This window comes from Mobula hypostoma, chromosome 7 (assembly GCF_963921235.1).
Source record: "Mobula hypostoma chromosome 7, sMobHyp1.1, whole genome shotgun sequence".
NCBI lineage: Eukaryota > Metazoa > Chordata > Chondrichthyes > Myliobatiformes > Myliobatidae > Mobula > Mobula hypostoma.
Window position 1 is genome coordinate 152603231 of NC_086103.1, and position 19211 is coordinate 152622441.

General features: G+C 41.2%; 1 protein-coding gene and 1 long non-coding RNA gene across 5 annotated transcripts in view; one reads left to right on the forward strand and one right to left on the reverse strand.

Moving 5' to 3' along the window:
- Positions 1–2103: 2103 nt before the first annotated feature.
- LOC134349668 (E3 ubiquitin-protein ligase Midline-1-like) overlaps positions 2104–19211 on the reverse strand; it is a 51703-nt gene continuing 34595 nt past the window's right edge. The window contains exon 7 of one of the 3 annotated variants that reach the window (XM_063054325.1): positions 2104–2205. In XM_063054325.1, coding sequence (XP_062910395.1) covers positions 2127–2205 — 79 coding nt within the window. In that variant the 3' untranslated portion in view covers positions 2104–2126. The other 2 variants (XM_063054326.1, XM_063054327.1) reach the window with 2 other exon arrangements.
- LOC134349669 (uncharacterized) overlaps positions 17601–19211 on the forward strand; it is a 49362-nt gene continuing 47751 nt past the window's right edge. For both annotated transcript variants that reach the window (XR_010018748.1, XR_010018747.1), the window contains exon 1: positions 17601–17621. This is a non-coding gene — a long non-coding RNA (uncharacterized LOC134349669). The remainder of the gene's footprint in view (positions 17622–19211) is intronic.

A 19211-nucleotide genomic window follows, 5' to 3' on the forward strand; every position in this document is an offset into this window, starting at 1 on the left:
AAAATGGACCAACACTACTTGGCCACTGTATATTTTGAGTGCTGGAGTAGGCATACTTGCTGATCTGCAATCTAAAAAGGTTTTAATGATGGTTATCCACCAGTACCAGGGTCAGGAAGGTGTTAATTCTCACCTGGCTGTAGAGAACCAATAGCCATTCTGACGGATTCAGATGACATCAAGCTGAGACTCCAAGTGAAACTATTAAGTGAATGTACACAACAAAACCATCCTTAACAGAGTATATTATCAATGCACATCAACTGAACGCCAATCAAAATACACAAAATAATAAACAGGATTAATTGAAAATGGAGGAAAACTTTACAAGTAACTATAATAAACTTCAGGATCTTTGCTCCCAAAACTGAGTTAATCCATAACTCTCATAGGAATTGCTTGGTTTCCCATCAGCAATTCCCCGTAATGGATCACAATGGTCAGTACCCTGACCAGAGAATAAAGTGGAATTTATAGCAGAGATCCAGGACATTTGCTCCAACTGGTTTATATTGTTTTCTATGCTCCTAACTTCCTCGATCCTTGCATCTGTGTTGAGTACTGGACAGCATTTATTCCTTAACCAATGCAATCAGAAAATATTATCTGGTCATTGAAATTGCATCTCATCACAGTATAGTAAGAATAATGAAAGATTGTAATATTTGCCCTCAGATAAGATATTATTTGGGTTTATAGCCCTCAGTAAATAATAGTGAGTTTAAGTAATTTAAGAAAAGCAACATCTTGATAAGTAATCCAATCATAATCTGATGTAGGACTGACAACCTAACCACATGTCACTAACAATGAGGCAAATGGAGTCAAAGGATTGGAAATACATTCATTAGCAAGTCCATTGTGCTGAGTCCATCTGGCTTAATGCCAGACAGGAATATCACATCGATGGGAAACCATCTGAGCAAATATATTAATGATATTTTATCTGAATATAGCATTTTCAGGTTTTAACTTTGGTCCACATTTAACTCATTGATGTATGATTAAAATAAATTTAATCTCAAAGGCCTTTGAAAAATGGGAAATGTTTCGATGTAAACAATTTGGCTTCTCTCCAGTGGAGACAATTTTTCATATTCCTTTCAAAAATAGAAAAAAAATATGTATTGTGTATTGGACTGGAATTAGCTAATTTGCATGAATAATCTATTCTACTTTAACAAACATTTTATATTTATTTAATAAACTCTTAAATGCTACCTAGAACAATAAATTAAAGCATAGTCCATCCTTCTTTTCTTATTTTGCAGGCTGCGTAGCTTTGTCATGTGTGAATAAATCAATGTGAAACATGCAAGCCTGAATTTGTAATGGGTTTTTCTAATTATCACATCACTGCTGGGAGCAGTCATTCATCCGCAAAGTTCAGGGTGCAGTATTGTGTAATCTTTTCTCACTGGTACAGCAGCCGGAATAGTAGAAGCAGCTGTACATGAAGCAAAATGGAGAAATTCTCTTGCATCTGCATGTGAAAGCAAGACCTACAATGTGTGCAGAAACACAATGAAACGGAAAAAGGTGAATCCAGGCTTAATTCACTATTTTTAACAATAACCATTGAATAAGTAAAAAAAAATCCAAGACCAGCAAGAATTTTAAACAAAAGAATTAATTAAAACATACAAGTTAAAATTCATAACAGCAAAATATTAAATGAAGTGATGCTTCACAAAGTGGTAGAGAAAGCTATGCTTCAGTAATTATCAACACCTGGAAAATCAAATCATACATACTACATTGAGCCAATAATTAGTGGCAACAAAGGTGTTTATTTTTCAATGATAAAACAGATGGAACTATTCAGCTGGCCAGCCAGTTTTGCTGCCTGGACTTGCAGCTATCAATTAGCGTCCTACCTATTTCTTCACAAAATAGGGCACCCTACTGATAGAACTCACAGTTCAAAGACGCACCAGGTAGGTTAATTGGTCATTGTAAATTGTTCCGTGATTAGGTTAGGGATAATTGGGGTTGTGTAGTTGCTAGGGGTCAAAGGGCCGGAAGGGCCTATTCCACACAAAATCGCTAAATAAATACATTTGAAGTTTCACAAGTATTCAAGGCTGCCATTTGTCAAGCAAAAGTTAGAATGGGCCCCATTATTTTTACTTACCACTTCTGAGAGCCCAGCTAATGGGATTGATGGTTGTATCTATGGATTCAGAAGAATAATATACAGGAGGCCTGAGTGAATAAATAAACAACTAAAATTATTGATCTGATTATTACAGATCCAACTTATGAATAGACAGGATTAACTCCTGGTATTTCTGGCTACAAAAGTGAGCTTTCTTCATCTTTGAGAATCCAAGTCACAATCTAATAAAAAAAACAGAAATCCTAAGGCTACAGTCATAAAAGCTGAAACTGTACTGGCTGACATCCTTATACCAAAAAATGTTGGTGCAGAGCGGCATCTAATTCAATGGGGAAGGCAGACACATATTTAACATGGTGTGCATTTCTGATGCTGCCATGTCCATGGCATTCCAAACATTGACACTCAAATACCTTTCATTTAGATTGATTTTTTTCTCCATTGTTTTTATTTTCCTTCAGACTCTTAGGGTATTTCTGTGGGCTGGTGGCAGTTCTTCAACTTTCCCAGCTTCTTGGCAATGTTACTACTAACACAAGCAAAGCCTGATTGGCCTGCTTTTACTTAATCATATCTGAGAATGATTCCTACAGTCACTCTAGCTGTAATCAGGAAATTCGTGCTGAATTGCACTGCAGAGGTAATCTTAAAAAAGGCAAAAATCTGGTATTTCTACAGTTTTAAATGTTCATGTTTCAACTTAATGAAGTAAGACTGCTAAACATCAATTGTCATGAACCTTTGCTAAAATGTATGAATTACTTGTTTGTACATATAATGAAGGCCATTCTAAAATGGAAACTTTTGAGAAAAATATATTAGATTGATTAGTAATGTACTACACACTGCAAAAGGACTTTTAAATCAATGCAGCTCAGTAGCGCCAGGCTGTTCTTTGTTGATTACAGCTCAGCGTTCCACACGATCATACCCCCAGTACTAATCAACAAGCTCCAAACCTGGGCCTCCGTTTCTCACTCTGCAACTGGACCTTTGACTTCCTCATTAAGAGACCACAGTCAGTGCAGTTCAGAAATAACATCTTCTCCACACTGACAATCAACAGTGGAACACCTCAAGGATGCGTGTCTAGCCCACTGTCTTCTCTCTCTACACCCTCGACTATGTAGCTAGGCTCAGCTCAAACACCATCTATAAATATGCCGACAACAGAACTATTGCAGGCAGAATTTCAGATGTTAATGAGGAGGTGTACAGGAGTGAGATAAATCAGCTAGTTGAGTGGTGTTGCAATAGCAACCTTGCACTCAATGTCAGTAAGACCAATCAGTTGATTGTGGATTACAGGAAGAGGAGATCAAGGGAAGACACAACAGTGCTTAATGAGGGATATGCAGTGGAAAGGGTGAGCAGTTTCAAGTCCTGTGTGTCAACATCTCTGAAGACCTATTCGAACTCAGCAAGCGCCATTATGGGCACGAGCCTCCCCAGCATCAAGGACATCTTCAAAAGGCGGTGCCCCAAAAAATCAGCATCCATCTTTAAGGACCTCCATTACCCTGGACATGCCTTCTTCTCATTGCTACCATCAAGGAAGAGGTAAAAGAGTCTGAAGGAAGGAAATTGCCTTTTAAACTCACGAGAGAGCATAGGCCAACAACTTTATGCTGTTGATGTTTCTGTAGCAGGCAATTTCATTTTTACGAGGTTGAATTGCTAGCTCGACACTCAACCCAGCACAGATGGAAAGCGTGCCTCAGTAGCCAGCTGGGTTCGAACTCGGGGGGAGCCTTTGCTCCGAAGTCTAGTGCTGATGCCACTATGCCACCAGCCGGCTATAAAGGAGTCTGAAGACACACTCTTAATGTTTTAGAAATAGCTTCTTCCCCTCTGCTATTAGATTTCTGAATAGACAATAGACCCATGTACACCAGGTCAATACTTTTTTTCTTTTTTTGCTCTCTTTTTGCACTATTTATTTAATTTAAGTTTTTAAAAATAGATTTCTTATTGTAATTCATAGTTTTCTTTAATTATGTATTGCATTATACAGCTACCACACAGCAACAAATTTCACGACATGTGTCAGCGATATTAAACCTATTTCTGACTCTGACCTGATAGTATAGTGGTTAGCGTAACACTTTTATAGCAACACCTAAGCAGGTTCAATTCCACAGCTACAGTATCTGCAAGGAGTTTGTACGTTCTCCCTGTGACCACGTAGTTTCCTCCAGATGCTCTGGTTACCTCCCACATCCCAAAAATGGAGGTTAATTGGTCACATGAGTCTAATTGGAGAGAACAGGCTTGTTGTGAACAAATAGCCTGTTACCATGTTGTATCTCTAGATAAAATATAATTTACCTTGAATCAATTAATTTTGAAGTGTAGTCACTGTCATTATGTAAGCAAATCCAATAACTGAAAATGCACATCAATTCCATTGATATAGTTAACCTATTCACACCCTGCTTGTAGTCTGGTAACCAAAGATACATGTGGAAGCAACAAAAACACATAATTCCCTCCTTATAACGATTCCTTGTGACTCCCTTATCATATCAAGAAGAAAATAGGATTTGAAACATTTCAAGTTGATTTATCAGTCTAGCGAAGCCAATTAAAACTTGAATAACCTAATCAAGACTTAAACATCCAGCGCCATTAGAAAGTGCCAACCCTGGTCATTTCCTAAAAGACACAATAAAGGGTAATAGCTGATGTAGAAGAATAATATGTCAAATGCAGTATTTGATGCATAAGTACATCAGTGGACAATATCAAATAATATACAGCACTATGCAAATTCATACAATTGGTTAATAATTCAAAAACAAAATACTGCTTCTTCTTCATAGATTCTGCCTGTCCTGAATTTTACTTTTACCAGAATTTTGTACTCTGCTTCACCCAGTAAACAACCTTCAACTTGGCAATCTGCATTCGAGAAGACAATTCATTTTTTGGCAAAGTATATTTCCCTTTCTCTCGGTTAATATATGACTCATGTCCCTATATTATCATCAAAATCCTTCGAAGCCCATTTGCTTTTTCATGTCTAGATTACATTATGTATAAAAAGATGTGATCGGTAAGTGGGAAGCCTTCAAAGGGGAAATTTTGAGAGTGCAGAGTTTGTATGTTCCTGTCAGGATTAAAGGCAAATTGAATAGGAATAAGGAACCTTGGTTCTCAAGGGATATTGCAACTCTGATAAAGAAGAAGAGGGAGTTGTATGAAATGTATAAGAAACAGGGGGTAAATCAAGTGCTTGAGGAGTATAAGAAGTGCAAGAAAATACTTAAGAAAGAAATCAGGAGGGCAAAAAGAAAACATGAGGTTGCCTTGGCAGTCAAAGTGAAGGATAATCAAAAGAGCTTTTACAAGTATATTAGGAGCAAAAGGATTGTAAGGGATAAAATTGGTCCTCTTGAAGATCAGAGTGGTCGGCTTTGTGCGGAACCAAAGGAAATGGGGGGAGATCTTAAATAGGTTTTTTGCGTCTGTATTGACTAAGGAAGCTGGCATGAAATCTATGGAATTGAGGGAATCAAGTAGTGAGACCATGGAAACTGTACAGATTGAAAAGGAGGAGGTGCTTGCTGTCTTGAGGAAAATTAAAGTGGATAAATCCCCGGGACCTGACAGAGTGTTCCCTCGGACCTTGAAGGAGACTAGTGTTGAAATTGCGGGGGCCCTGGCAGAAATATTTAAAATGTCGCTGTCTACGGGTGAAGTGCCGGAGGATTGGAGAGTGGCTTATGTTGTTCCGTTGTTTAAAAAAGGATTGAAAAGTAATCCGGGAAATTATAGGCCGGTGAGTTTAATGTCAGTAGTAGGTAAGTTATTGGAGGGAGTACTAAGAGACAGAATCTACAAGCATTTGGATAGACAGGGGCTTATTAGGGAGAGTCAACATGGCTTTGTGCGTGGTAGGTCATGTTTGACCAATCTGTTGGAGTTTTTTGAGGAGGTTACCAGGAAAGTGGATGAAGGGAAGGCAGTGGATATTGTCTACATGGACTTCAGTAAGGCCTTTGACAAGGTCCCGCTTTGGAGGTTAGTTAGGAAAATTCAGTCGCTAGGTATACATGGAGAGGTGGAAAATTGGATTAGACATTGGCTCGATGGAAGAAGCCAGAGAGTGGTGGTAGAGAATTGCTTCTCTGAGTGGAGGCCTGTGACTAGTGGTGTGCCACAGGGATCAGTACTGGGTCCATTGTTATTTGTCATCTATATCAATGATCTGGATGATAATGTGGTAAATTGGATCAGCAAGTTTGCTGATGATACAAAGATTGGAGGTGTAGAAGACAGTTGGGAAGGTTTTCAGAGCCTGCAGAGGGACTTGGACCAGCTGGAAAAATGGGCTGAAAAAAATGGCAGATGGAGTTTAATACTGACAAGTGTGAGGTATTGCACGTTGGAAGGACAAACCAACATAGAACATACAGGGTTAATGGTAAGGCACTGAGGAGTGCAGTGGAACAGAGGGATCTGGGAATACAGATACAAAATTCCCTAAAAGTGTCGTCACAGGTAGATAGGGTCGTAAAGAGAGCTTTTGGTACATTGGCCTTTATTAATCAAAGTATTGAGTATAAGAGCTGGAATGTTATGATGAGGTTGTATAAGGCATTGGTGAGGTCGAATCTGGAGTATTGTGTTCAGTTTTGGTCATGAAATTACATGAAGGATATAAATAAGGTTGAAAGAGTGCAGAGAAGGTTTACAAGGATGTTGCCGGGCCTTGAGAAACTCAGTTACAGAGAAAGGTTGAATAGGTTAGGACTTTATTCCCTGGAGCGTAGAAGAATGAGGGGAGATTTGATAGAAGTATATAAAATTATGATGGGTATAGATAGAGTGAATGCAAGCAGGCTTTTTCCACTGAGGCAAGGGGAGAAAAAAACCAGAGGACATGGGTTAAGGGTGAGGGGGGAAAAGTTTAAAGGGAACATTGGGGGGGCTTCTTCACACAGAGAGTGGTGGGAGTATGGAATGAGCTGCCAGACGAGGTGATAAATGCGGGTTATTTTTTAATATTTAAGAATAAATTGGACAGATACATGGATGGGAGGTGTATGGAGGGATATGGTCCGTGTGCAGGTCAGAGGGACTAGGCAGAAAATGGTTCGGCACAGCCAAGAAGGGCCAAAAGGCCTGTTTCTGTGCAGTAGTTTCTATGGTTCTATGGTTCTATGGTAAATGTGTGTCAGAATTAGAACTTCTTGCATCTCCTTTTGCATAAATATATATTAGTGCTTATTTAATCAGGAAATTGGCCAAGGATAACAGAACATGTGATCATGTCATTAATGTATGTGATGCAAATTTCCTGACTAATGACTTGAAATGTTGTAAAAATCCGACCTACAAACTAGCTTCAGTCACTGTCAAACAAAGACCAAATCACTCACCCTTTTACCAATCATTTGCAACCCCCACCCAATACGTATAATCACTGACCACAGATCTGTTGTGACAACATGCCAATGTCTGTATCTGTAGCATGAAAAGAGAATACAGCTGAACACAAATGACATATGATCCCAATGTTCCTGCATTTCTCTTTCCTTCGTGGCAACCTTTTGATAATGTTACAATGAAGATATTGAAACCTGGAACAAAAAGACAAACTGCTGGAGAAGCTCAGACAATCAGGCAAAGGGATTGGTGACACTTTGATTCAAGATGCCGCATTGAAGTCCCGGTATAGAGTCTCAACCTGAAACATTGACCATCATTTTGCCTCCACAGGTGCTGCCTGAACCATGTGTAACGTACGGATCTACACTTTGTATTTCTTTTAGTGCAATGACTCCCCTTAGCACTACTTATTGACTGATAACTTATCCATGCAAATTGGTTTGTTGTTCTCTCTCTACAAAGTGAATATACCAGTTAGCCTAATCTCCATGTGCATGCTTTTATTTAATTGATATGCTATTGAACAGATACAACAAATTGGCATTGAGTACGAACCTGAATGTCAGCGAATATCACCAACTGAACCAACAGTTACGAGATGACAGAATTTGGAGGAAGGGAGAGAGACATTGAGAGGAAAGAGCGAATCAGTACGGAGAAGACCATCATGGACGCTAACAATGGGATGCGTGAGTAATAGTGCATGGTACTCAGTGAGAGATGCGCAGCTAGCGAAGTTAAAGTGACAGTAACATGACAATAGTCTTAGTTGGGAAAGCTGACGACTTTGATAGTGCTAATGAGAACTGGGAATTGTATATCAAGAGGGTTGAACTGTTTTGTAATGTAACGACTTGGATGAGAAAAAGAAAATCTCGCTTTTTAGCTTAATGGGTGCTAAACATATAGGCTCTTATGCAACTTAGTAACTCCTGAAAAGCTAGCAAGCAAGAAGTTCAACAAAATTATTGCAATTTTACAAAATCACTTGAGCCCTACATCACTAGTAATAGCTGAGAGATTTAGATTTCACAAAAGGAACCAGTCAAACGATGAAATCATTACTGAATACAATGCTGAACTGCACAAACTTTCCCAGGACTGTGACACTTTGGAGATGAACTTTCTGATGTAATAAAGGATAGGCCTGTATATGACATGCATAGTCAAAGCATTCAAAAGAGGCTACTGTCAGAAAGAGACCTAACCTTAGAATGGGCATTGACCATTACATTATTGTTGAAAACATCAGAAAAGGATGTGTCAGAACTACAGAAAAAGAGCTTAGAATGTGAAACATGGACAATGTTCCTGAATGGTGCAAAAAGTCAAAAATGTTATTGATGTGGGAAACCCTCTCATGATGCAAATGACTGTTGGCTGAAAGGAAAACTTTGCAGTAAGTGTCACAGACAGGATCAGATAGAAAGCATGTGCAAGTCAGATAAAGAGCACAACCAAAGAGAAAAGTTTCAAACACAAAACTAAATAAATGCACAAAGTGACAGGCTGTGGAACTGAATGAGAGTCTGGCAAAGGGGAGCTGCCATGCTTAGAACTGCATAGCATTACATAAGCAGATCGCAAAATCATATGGATAACAATAGATGTGCCTGGTGTAAAACTGAAAATGGAGCTGGATACAGGGTCAGCTGTGACTATAATTTCAGACGCTGACTACAACAGACTGTTTTCTAAGCTTTCATTAGAAAAGATCTCAGTGATGCTAAAGACCTACACAGGTGAAAAACTGTCTCCCAAAGGCAAACTGATAGTAAATGTAACATACGAAGGCAAAACACAGCAGTTAGAGCTATATGTGTTGAAAAGTGGAGAGCCAGCACTTTTTGGATGTGAATGGTTGAGAAAAATCCAACTAGACTGGCACTCAATCAAAGTTCTCAACGTGTCATCAACAGGCAACTGCAGTCCAAACAGTAGCACTAACCAGGGACTGGCACAGCTGCTTAATGCTAATGAGAAGGTGTTTGAGAAGGGGGTTGGTAAACTCAAAGGCATGAAGGCCAAAATTGAACTGGATGAAGTAGCAACACCAAGATTCCATAAGGATTCGGTGCTGAAAGCTTATTTTCTTCTGAATCCTTTGCAATTTCTCAATGTCAAAAAGTGCTGGTGCTGGAAATCTGAAATAAAAAAAGAGAAAATGCTAGAATCATTCTGCAGGTCAGGTAGCATCCATAGAAAGAGAAACAAAATTAACAGTTTGGCGACCCTTCATGAGAACTGAAATATTAACTGGTTGCCACACCACAGACCTCACCGGACATGTGAATGTTTCCAACATTTTCTGTTATTATTCTCAATATTTCGTTGTCTTTTTCAATGGTGTAAGATTTGGTTCTACATTTCAAAATATTACTTTGCTTCAGAGCACATTTTCTTTTTCTTTCCAGAAAATGAACAGAAGTATAAAGCATATCACAATTGATCCAAAAAATCAGATTGCCATACACTCAGTTAGTAAAATGTGTATTTTTGCAGTCAAATTTGCTTGGTTCCAAACTTCTTAAATCAAACTGTAATCACGAGTTATCTGAGGATGACATATTTTATTTTCTTTCTTCAGAAAACATCAGAAGTATGCAAGGACCAACTAAAGTGGAGATATCATGCTCATGGATTGAAATAATATGGTTAATGAAATATGTCACTCCTTATATACAGTACATTCATTTAATAAAAATGATATTTCCAGTTGTTAAAGTTCAAAGTTCAAAGTAAATTTATTATCCAGCTACAGACATTAAAGTTGCTGGTGAACGCAGCAGGCCAGGCAGCATCTCTAGGAAGAGGTGCTGTCGACGTTTCAGGCCGAGACCCTTCGCCAGGACTAACTGAAGTAAGAGTTAGAGAAACTCCGCCAGAGAAAGCAGGATCTCCCAGTGGCCACACATTTTAATTCCACATCCCATTCCCATTCTGACATGTCTATCCACGGCCTCCTCTACTGTAAAGATGAAGCCACACTCAGGTTGGAGGAACAACACTTTATATTCCATCTGGGTAGCCTCCAACCTGATGGCATGAACATCGATTTCTCTAACTTCTGCTAATGCCCCACCTCCCCCTCGTACCCCATCTGTTATTTATTTTTATACACACATTCTTTCTCTCACTCTCCTTTTTCTCCCTCTGTCCCTCTGAATATACCCCTTGCCCATCCTCTGGGTTCTCCCCCCCTTGTCTTTCTCCCTGGGCCTCCTGTCCCATGATCCTCTCATATCCCCTTTGCCAATCACCTGTCCAGATCTTGGCTCCATCCCTCCCCCTCCTGTCTTCTCCTATCATTTTGGATCTCCCCCTCCCCCTCCAACTTTAAAATCTCTTATTAACTCTTCCTTCAGTTAGTCCTGACGAAGGGTCTCGGCCCGAAACGTCGACTATACCTCTTCCTAGAGATGCTGCCTGGCCTGCTGCTTTCACCAGCAACTTTGATGCGTATTGCTTGAATTTCCAGCATCTGCAGAATTCCTGTTGGTTGCGTTTTTATTATCCAGCTATGTACTGTATATGTCACCATATTGACAGGGATGTGCAGTTATGGCCCAAGGGACGAGAAAGAGACAGTGAAGCCAGTCAACTATTCACCGACTTTTAATCAGAACTGTGCAGAAATAAAGGAAAAACAATAAATGCTAGGCCAACAGGGACATTGACTAGAACTTTCAAACTAAGGCTAGTGCCAATACAGTGGCTCAGCAGTAGTAGCTTCATACACATAAATACCGCTCCTTCACAGCGCCAGTCAAAGCTGTATCCTCCTTTTCTGGTGCAAGGACAATGGTAAGCAGGGGGCGTCGATGTTGCTCTGTTTTTGGTCAAGACTTAACAACATGAAGGGAGTTAAATACCACCACAATGAAACACTAATTAGCTGGAATGTGCATACTCACAAGCATGATTGCTGAACTTATTCCACGGCACACTTGCGATGGCGCACAGAACCCGTGACAGGCCATAGTTGTGACAGGGGACCCCCTCTCTAGGTGCAGCTCCCAAGGCACCTGAGACCTGTGCCTTCCAGAAGTCCCAGATGAAACACTACTCAAGGATGTCATAGACCAAAACGCAAGGATGTTCATCAGGGCCATACCTCTCCCAGTCATCGAGAACCTGGACCCTGTCCCGCACCCAGTGAGATGCCAGGAGGCACCAGGCAGAATAGACCAGGGAACCATCCCCTAAGCAGGGAAGTGGGGCATGACTAGACCCAGGGGAAGGTAGTCATCAGCTTGAGCTTGGAAACATGGAACACTGGGTGAATCTTCATTGATGGTAGGCACAATCTAAATGAGACCTTGTTGATAGCCATCTCCACTATAATTGGTCCCACATAGCTCTTGACTTTCAAGGGAAGATCCCTAGACATCAGCCAGATTTTCTGCCCTGGTTTGAAACGTCTCACCTGTCAGCAGAGCCGATCAGCCTGTCAGACATGTTGTTACTCAGTGTGCAGCAGAGAAGCATTGGTCCAACTCCACGTGCTTGTAGGGTTGGACCAACTGTTCAGCAGCAGGGACTCCCACAGAGATCTCTTGGTTAGGGAAGCGCGGAGGCTGGAATCCCTTTTAGCATTCAAGGGGGGACATGCCAGTGGAGGATGACTGGAGGTTATTGTAGGAAATCTCTGCTCAAACCAATTGGGAGCTTCAGGATGAAAAGACAAGGCAACACAGGGTTGTCTCCAGCTCCTGATTCACTCTCTTAGTCTGGCCATTAGATTAGGGTTGGAAATGAGATGAAAGGCTGGCTGTACCTCTCAAGAGAGAACAGAAGGTCTTCCAAAAGCAGGATGTGAACTGTGGTCAGACACTATGTCCTGAGGGAAGCCATGCAGCCTGAATATGTGATGAATCATGAAGATGGCAGTCTCATGAGCTGACAGGAGCTTAGGTAGAGCAATGAAGTGGGCCACTACCATTCTGGGGGTTGTGGACCAATTCTTGGAGAATAAGTCCACAACCTTTGGAATGGTAGAGTTTCCATTGGATGGGGACAGACAAGTGATGAAATCCACCAAGAGGTGGGACCAGGAGCGGTGAGGCACCAGCAGCAGACAAAGCAGACCCACAGGATGCTGATGTGACACCTTGTTCTGGTTACAAGTGGGACAGGTAGAGTCAAAGTCATGGACATCCTGAGACATAGATAGCCACCAAAATCATCTCTGTAAATTCCACGGTCCATTAAACTCCTGGATATCCAACCAGAGAGGAGGAGTAACTCCATTCCAACAGTTTGGGGCATACCATGGAGGGACAAGCAGCCAGTTGGAAGGTCCCCACCTGTGCCTGGATCTGACTGTTGGGTTTTGCCCCATCCAAGCCAGTATAGCCATGCTTCCAGGGCCTCTTTGGCAGCCAAAAGTTCCCAGTTTCCAAAAATGTAATTATATTCAGCAGGAGTCAAGCAACAGGAAAGAAAAGCACAGAGGTGCAGCTGATTATCCACAGAAGAGCACTGGGAGACCACAGTCCCAATGCCGATGTCTGGTGCGTCTAATTCAATGATGAATGGACAGGGTGAGTCTGGGTGTTGCAGCACTGGGGCTGTGGTAAAGCTTCGATTTAGTTTTGAGAATGCTTGGTCTGTTTCACTTGTCCAAAGGAACCCTGCCGAGGTCTTCTTGGTGCGTGCATTTATGGGGGCTGTGATGGAACTGAAATTACTGATGAACTGGTGAAAGAATTTTTCAAACCCCATGAAGTGCCGCACCTGTTTGACTGTAATTGGTTTGGGTCACTCTGAGACTGCCTGAACTTTACATGGGGCCATCTGAAAACTGGAAAGGGTGCTGTTATAGCACAAAAGCAACACCAATTCTTATGGAACACAGGCCTTTGGCTTGACATAAAGCTTTTCCTTGAGGAGCCATCTGAGAACCCTCCAGGCATGCTGGAAGTGTTGCCAGTGAGAAAAGGAATGCAGCAGAATGTCATTCAAATAACACGAAAACAAACTGATTTAACATGTCCCTGAGCACATCATTGACTAGGGCCTGAAACACAGCAGGGGCATTGTCCAGACCAAATTGCATCGTAGCGACTAGTGGAGGTGATGAGAGCTGTTTTCCACTCCTCTCCTTCTCAGATACAAACTAGGTTATAAGCATTGTGCAGATCTTGGAAAATATGATAGCTCCTTGGAGATGCTTGGACACAGAGGCAAGCAGGGGAAGAAACTAACAGTCCTTCACCATGATGTTGTTGAGGGGCCGATAATTAAGGGATGTTGAGGGGTGGACCTTACCATCCTTCTTGCTTACAAAGAAAGTGCCCCTGGCACTGGCAAGGTGGACGGAAGGACCAAACATAAACCAATACCTCCTTGATGTATTCTTCCACATCTACCTTTTAAGGATGAGAGAGGGAAAAGAGCAGGCCCTGGGGATGACTAGTATTAGGTAAGAGGTCACAGACACTGTTCTATGGCCGGTATGGAGGCAGAGGTCTTCTTTTTACTGAAGACCTCAAGATGGTCAACATATTCAGTCAGAATGCCAGCCTGGTCCAGACTAGCAACTGAATCTGGAGAGGATTCGTGGATGGGGGCTTGAATTGGCCACAGACAGGTAGACAGGAATGCCAGTCCTCCCTCTTGGAGCACCTCTAGGGACCAATCAATCCATGGGTGGTCTCCAGATAACCAGGAAGGCCAAGCACCAGCATGAACGAACCAGATATAAGGAGAGCTGTTCCCTACAGTTGTCTTCTAGCACAAGTTGGAAGGGTTCTATGGAAAGGTAGATTGTACTAGAACATCCAGGGCTTTGACGTTGATACAGTATTTGATCTCAATTGCTGAGCCGGAACTCTCCATTTCTGAACCCGAGTGATATCCATGAGGTGGGACTGACATGGTTAAAATGCTGCTGAATTGCTGTAGTGAGGGCAGACACCTTATTCTGGCTGTCAGTAGTAAGCTGCTGAACCACAGCCTTGAGAGCAGTAATCACTGCCACCTGATTCCGGCTGTCTGTGGTGAGTTGAGAAAACATTGATGTCGGGGCTGATACTTGTTCTTCCAACTGGGACTGGGCTTGCCTCCGTGAAAGTAGCTGTAACACTGAATGAGGCAGTTTGGCAAATCCAACTGATATTAGTTTCTTCTCTATGATCTTCAGTCTGGACTGAGCTTGTTGTTATGAGAGTATCTGTCGCATTGCTTGAGTCACTTCTAGTAACACAGCTTCAACTAACTGTAACTTTTCTCCTACAATAAATGTCAGGTCCAATGTCCGCTGTTCTCTCTCTGCTAGGTCCATCTTGTTTTGTTGAATCTTGCTGACAGGGATGTGCAGTTATGCTGAGAGAAAGACACTGAAGCCAGTCAACTGTTCTCTGACTTTTAATTGGAACTGTACAGAAATGAAAGAAAAGATGATAAAAGCGAGGACAACAGTGCCATTAATGAAGACTTTCAAACTAAAGCTAATGCTGAATAAACTCTTCCCAGCCTTCCAGCCGCGTACAGGTATTGATTTTAACCAATATTTCATTTGAAAAACTCCGCCATCCTCATCAGGGATTAAGCTAATGCCAATACTGATGCTCGGCAGTAGTAGCTTAATACTAAATAAATACTGCTCCTCAACAATCTCAGTCTAAGCAGTAGACTTTTTCCCCAGAACCAGGACAACATTAAGCAGGGAGCTTTGATATTTCTCTGCTTTTGGTCAAGTCTGGACAAGACTGAAATGAGAAGAAGGGAGCTAAATACCACCACAATGAAACGTTAATCAGCTGGAATATGCATACTCACGAGCATGATTGCTGACCTCATTCTGCAGCCCGCCTGTGAGGGCATGTATACTTTGCAGTAGAGACCGTGGATGTGACACATATACTACCCTGAGATTCATTTTCTTGCAGGTATTTGCAGTAGAACAAAGAAATATGATAGAATCAATGAAAAAATACACACAATGACTGACAAATAACCAATATGCAAAAGTAGACAAACTGTGCAAATATAAAACAAAATTACAAATGCTACTAACAATAAATAAATAAATAAATAAATCGATAAGTAGATAAATAAATAAATAAATAGATGCTGATACCATCAGCCCTTGAAAATGAGTCCAAAGATTGTGGAATCAGTTTAGTGTTGAGGTGAATGTAGTCATCCACGTTGGTTCAGGAGCCCAGTGGTTGAAGAGTAATAACTACTCCCGAACCTGGTGGTGTGGGACCTAAGGCTCTTGCACCTCCTCCCAGATAGAAGCAGTGAGAAAGGAGACTGGCCTGGATGATGTGGGTCCTCAGCGATGGATTCTGCTTTCATGTGGCAGAGCTCCTTGTAGATGTCATTGATTCGAGATGGTGCTGGTGATAGACGTGACGGCTCACAAAACATTAGTCATTAGCCAATTTAACAATTGTATTGAACTATTTGACCTTTGTTTCTGATGGGTTCATTTGCACTGAGTATAAATAATATGTAACTCTTCCGCCTCTGGAAGTACTTCGTTTCAAAGACTGACAGTCACAAGAAGCAGGTAGAATAAAAACAGAATACTGGAGATACTCAGAGAGTCAGCATCTGTAGAGAGAGAAGAGATAGAGTTGATGTTTCATGTCAATGATCTGATGTTCTGATGACCTGAAATATGGAATCAGTTTGAGTTCTGAAGTACTGCATAGTGCTGTAGTGTTACAATTGTTCAGCTCTTGCGATCTGAGTTCAATCCTGATCTGTTTCCTTGCATGTTCTCTCTGTAACCACATGGGTTTATCGCAGGTGGGCCTGTCTCTTCCCACAACCCAAAAGACATACCAGCAAGTTAATTGGCTACTAAAATTGCCCTGGAAGTGGAAGGAATCTTATAGAAGAATGGTAAATGGCTGGCAAATGGCAGAAAATAGGTTGCAGCCAGATAATTAGGGGACTGGGCTGAATGGTGTGTTCTGAGACTTGGCATGGACTCAACAGTCTAAATGTGTCATAAGTAAAATGAGCTGAGATACAAGAAAAATCATCAGCTTGAAAAGTTAGTTTCATTTTCCCTCCACAGATCACTATCTCCAGTGTTTTTTTGTTTTTATGTTGCAGTCTATATAAAGTGCACATGGTTTATTTATTGGAATTACTTTGCTTTTAGGCGCAACTTGGGTATAGTTATCACTGTAATATATTCTTCCTCACTAAAGCTATAACTGAGTGTGAAGCAATCACTCTTGACCAAATCCAACAGAGGCTTCGGTGCTTTTTGCCAAAAACTCCATAAGGGTATCACAGATTAAATTAAATGACCATCTAATTAGCTTTGGTGAAGACTTGCAAAGAAAATTTAATTCTAAAAGCTGAAAGCCATAAGCAGGCTTTCAGAAATATTTTAAATATCTTCAAGAGTGAAAAGAGTTAAGGTTTGCCTCAGTTGTCGTTGTGCAGTAGATTTGAATGAGGAGGAGGTTGAGGAAGTGAAGTGAGGCATTTATACTGTTCTATATTTGTTGAGTCCAATCACATAATTCCACATATGCTTTACTATGTTGCATACTCATCTATATTCTGTATGCAAATTGATTTTGGTTAATCTTTGAGGATATTACTCATCTACTTTTACGTATGACTAATCACCATTCCAGCTGCATTATGCCAGATGATTTACATGAAGGGTAATTAATTATTCAGGGTGGTTTATAAGATAACCTATTATTTTCATTTTATTTGATCACTGAAAATGCATGACACTAATTTACCTATTCTCTTAGTGCTTCCGTAACAACGTTAGAGGAACTTGCAATGATGGAGAAGCAGTTACATTGTTCTACATCAAAGCTACTGAGTTGCTGGAGTCCAAACTGACAGTAAAGCATTAACACTGCTGGCAGATCATCAACTCAGTGAAAGACGCTCTTTGGTCGGCCCGAAACTTGATGATCTACCAGCACATGGAGATGTCCGTGGGAGAATGCTGCTGACTGGCACATTCTCGGTTGCAGGAGTACGTGCTGAAGGACGCACTGAAACTTGGTGCAGCCACCGCAAGGGCCCGGTGGGGAAGGACCACGGTATAGGTTTCTCCACCCGTGGGAGTGGGAGGGGTCGGGTGGCGGGGAGTATACATCTCAACAATGATATGGTAAGCTGAACTACTGGAGTGCTACTTGGTGGCTATAAATACGGATATGTACTGACTATAATGGAAATGTATGTAAAGGATGGAAAGTTATTGAATGGTTTATTGCATATATTTATTTTTGAATAAAGTATATTTTGAAATTAAAAAAACAGTAACCACTGGCAAATAGAGTAATTTTGCTGGACTCTTTTATAATGCCAGAATAGCTTAAGTTAAAAAATATTCTTACTGAAGAGCCTCCGATGATCCTTTTGAGACCATTGGGTAAATTGCTCAATGCCTGTATAAATGAGCAGTGCATCTCCAGTGTGCACTCGTCAATTTAAGGCTCATAATTGCAGGCAGATTTCTCTCTATGTCATGGAACCCCAGTCTGTGTATTCAATGAAGCATCCTGCCTAAAGCAGGCAAGCGCTTGAGCTGCAGCTCTCGGGACTGCCAGCATGGATGGGGAGGCAGGTGAGCAAACATAATTATCATGCCTTTGTCAGGGAGAGGGACTTTAAAATAGCCTGTTAACTGGCAAGTTTTTTCACTGATCCTTGTGGAACCTTGGTCTAGAGAAGCAAGAGTGACTGCTGTTCAAAGATGCCATTCACTGTGAATTGTTTTGGGAGATTGGGAGACTATGGTGTGAGATACATAAATGCATATATAATCTGGTTCATTCTTAGAGCCAGATTAATTAATGAGTCAGTAATTATATGAACATACATTACATCGTTCAATAATGGCTCAAAAGTGCAAAGCTGCTTCAATTGCAAAGAAAAATAAATAAAAAAGTAAAAACCACTCCACTTTGAGCACCTAATGGATAATAGTGTTGCCACCAGTGTGGTTCCACAAAGCACGTTTCTCAACAACTGATCTAATATTAATGTGCATCCTGGGTGTGTTTTAGTTTATTTGTTCATATTGTGTTTTTCCCTTTTTGTTTTCTCTTCACTTCCTCCTTGCGGGGTATCAATCTATGCTGTGCTGTGAGCCTTCTGCTGTCCATTATTCTTCTATGTGCCTTTATAATGAATATACTCAGTCACGCAGCCCATTTCAGCCCACTCCCCGTCCAATCACCCTTTAAGAAGACTTTTAAGGAGGTTTGCTGGCAGAATTTGAAAAGCTGACGAAATGTTCTTGCTCTCAGTTGGAATACTCAAGCTAGTTATAGCACTTTATGTCAACCTGGCAAAGATCAGTTGACGTTCCTGGGGATAGAGTCATAGAGTTTTAAATGCTCCAGCACAGAAACAGGCCCTTCAGCCCATCTTGTCTGTGCTGAATTTTTAATCTGACTAGTCCCATCTACTTACACACAGATCCTTGCCCACCATACCCCACCCATCTACCACTCACTGTGTAAGACCTAACTTGGTTTGCCTCCCCTAAAGTGTACCACCTCACACTTGTCTGCATTAAATTCCATCTGCCATTTTTCAAAGTTGCTGGTGAACGCAGCAGGCCAGGCAGCATCTGACTAGTCCTGACGAAGGGTCTCGGCCTGAAACATCGACTGTACCTCTTCCTACAGATGCTGCCTGGCCTGCTGCATTCACCAGCAACTTTGATGTGTGTTGCTTGAATTTCCAGCAT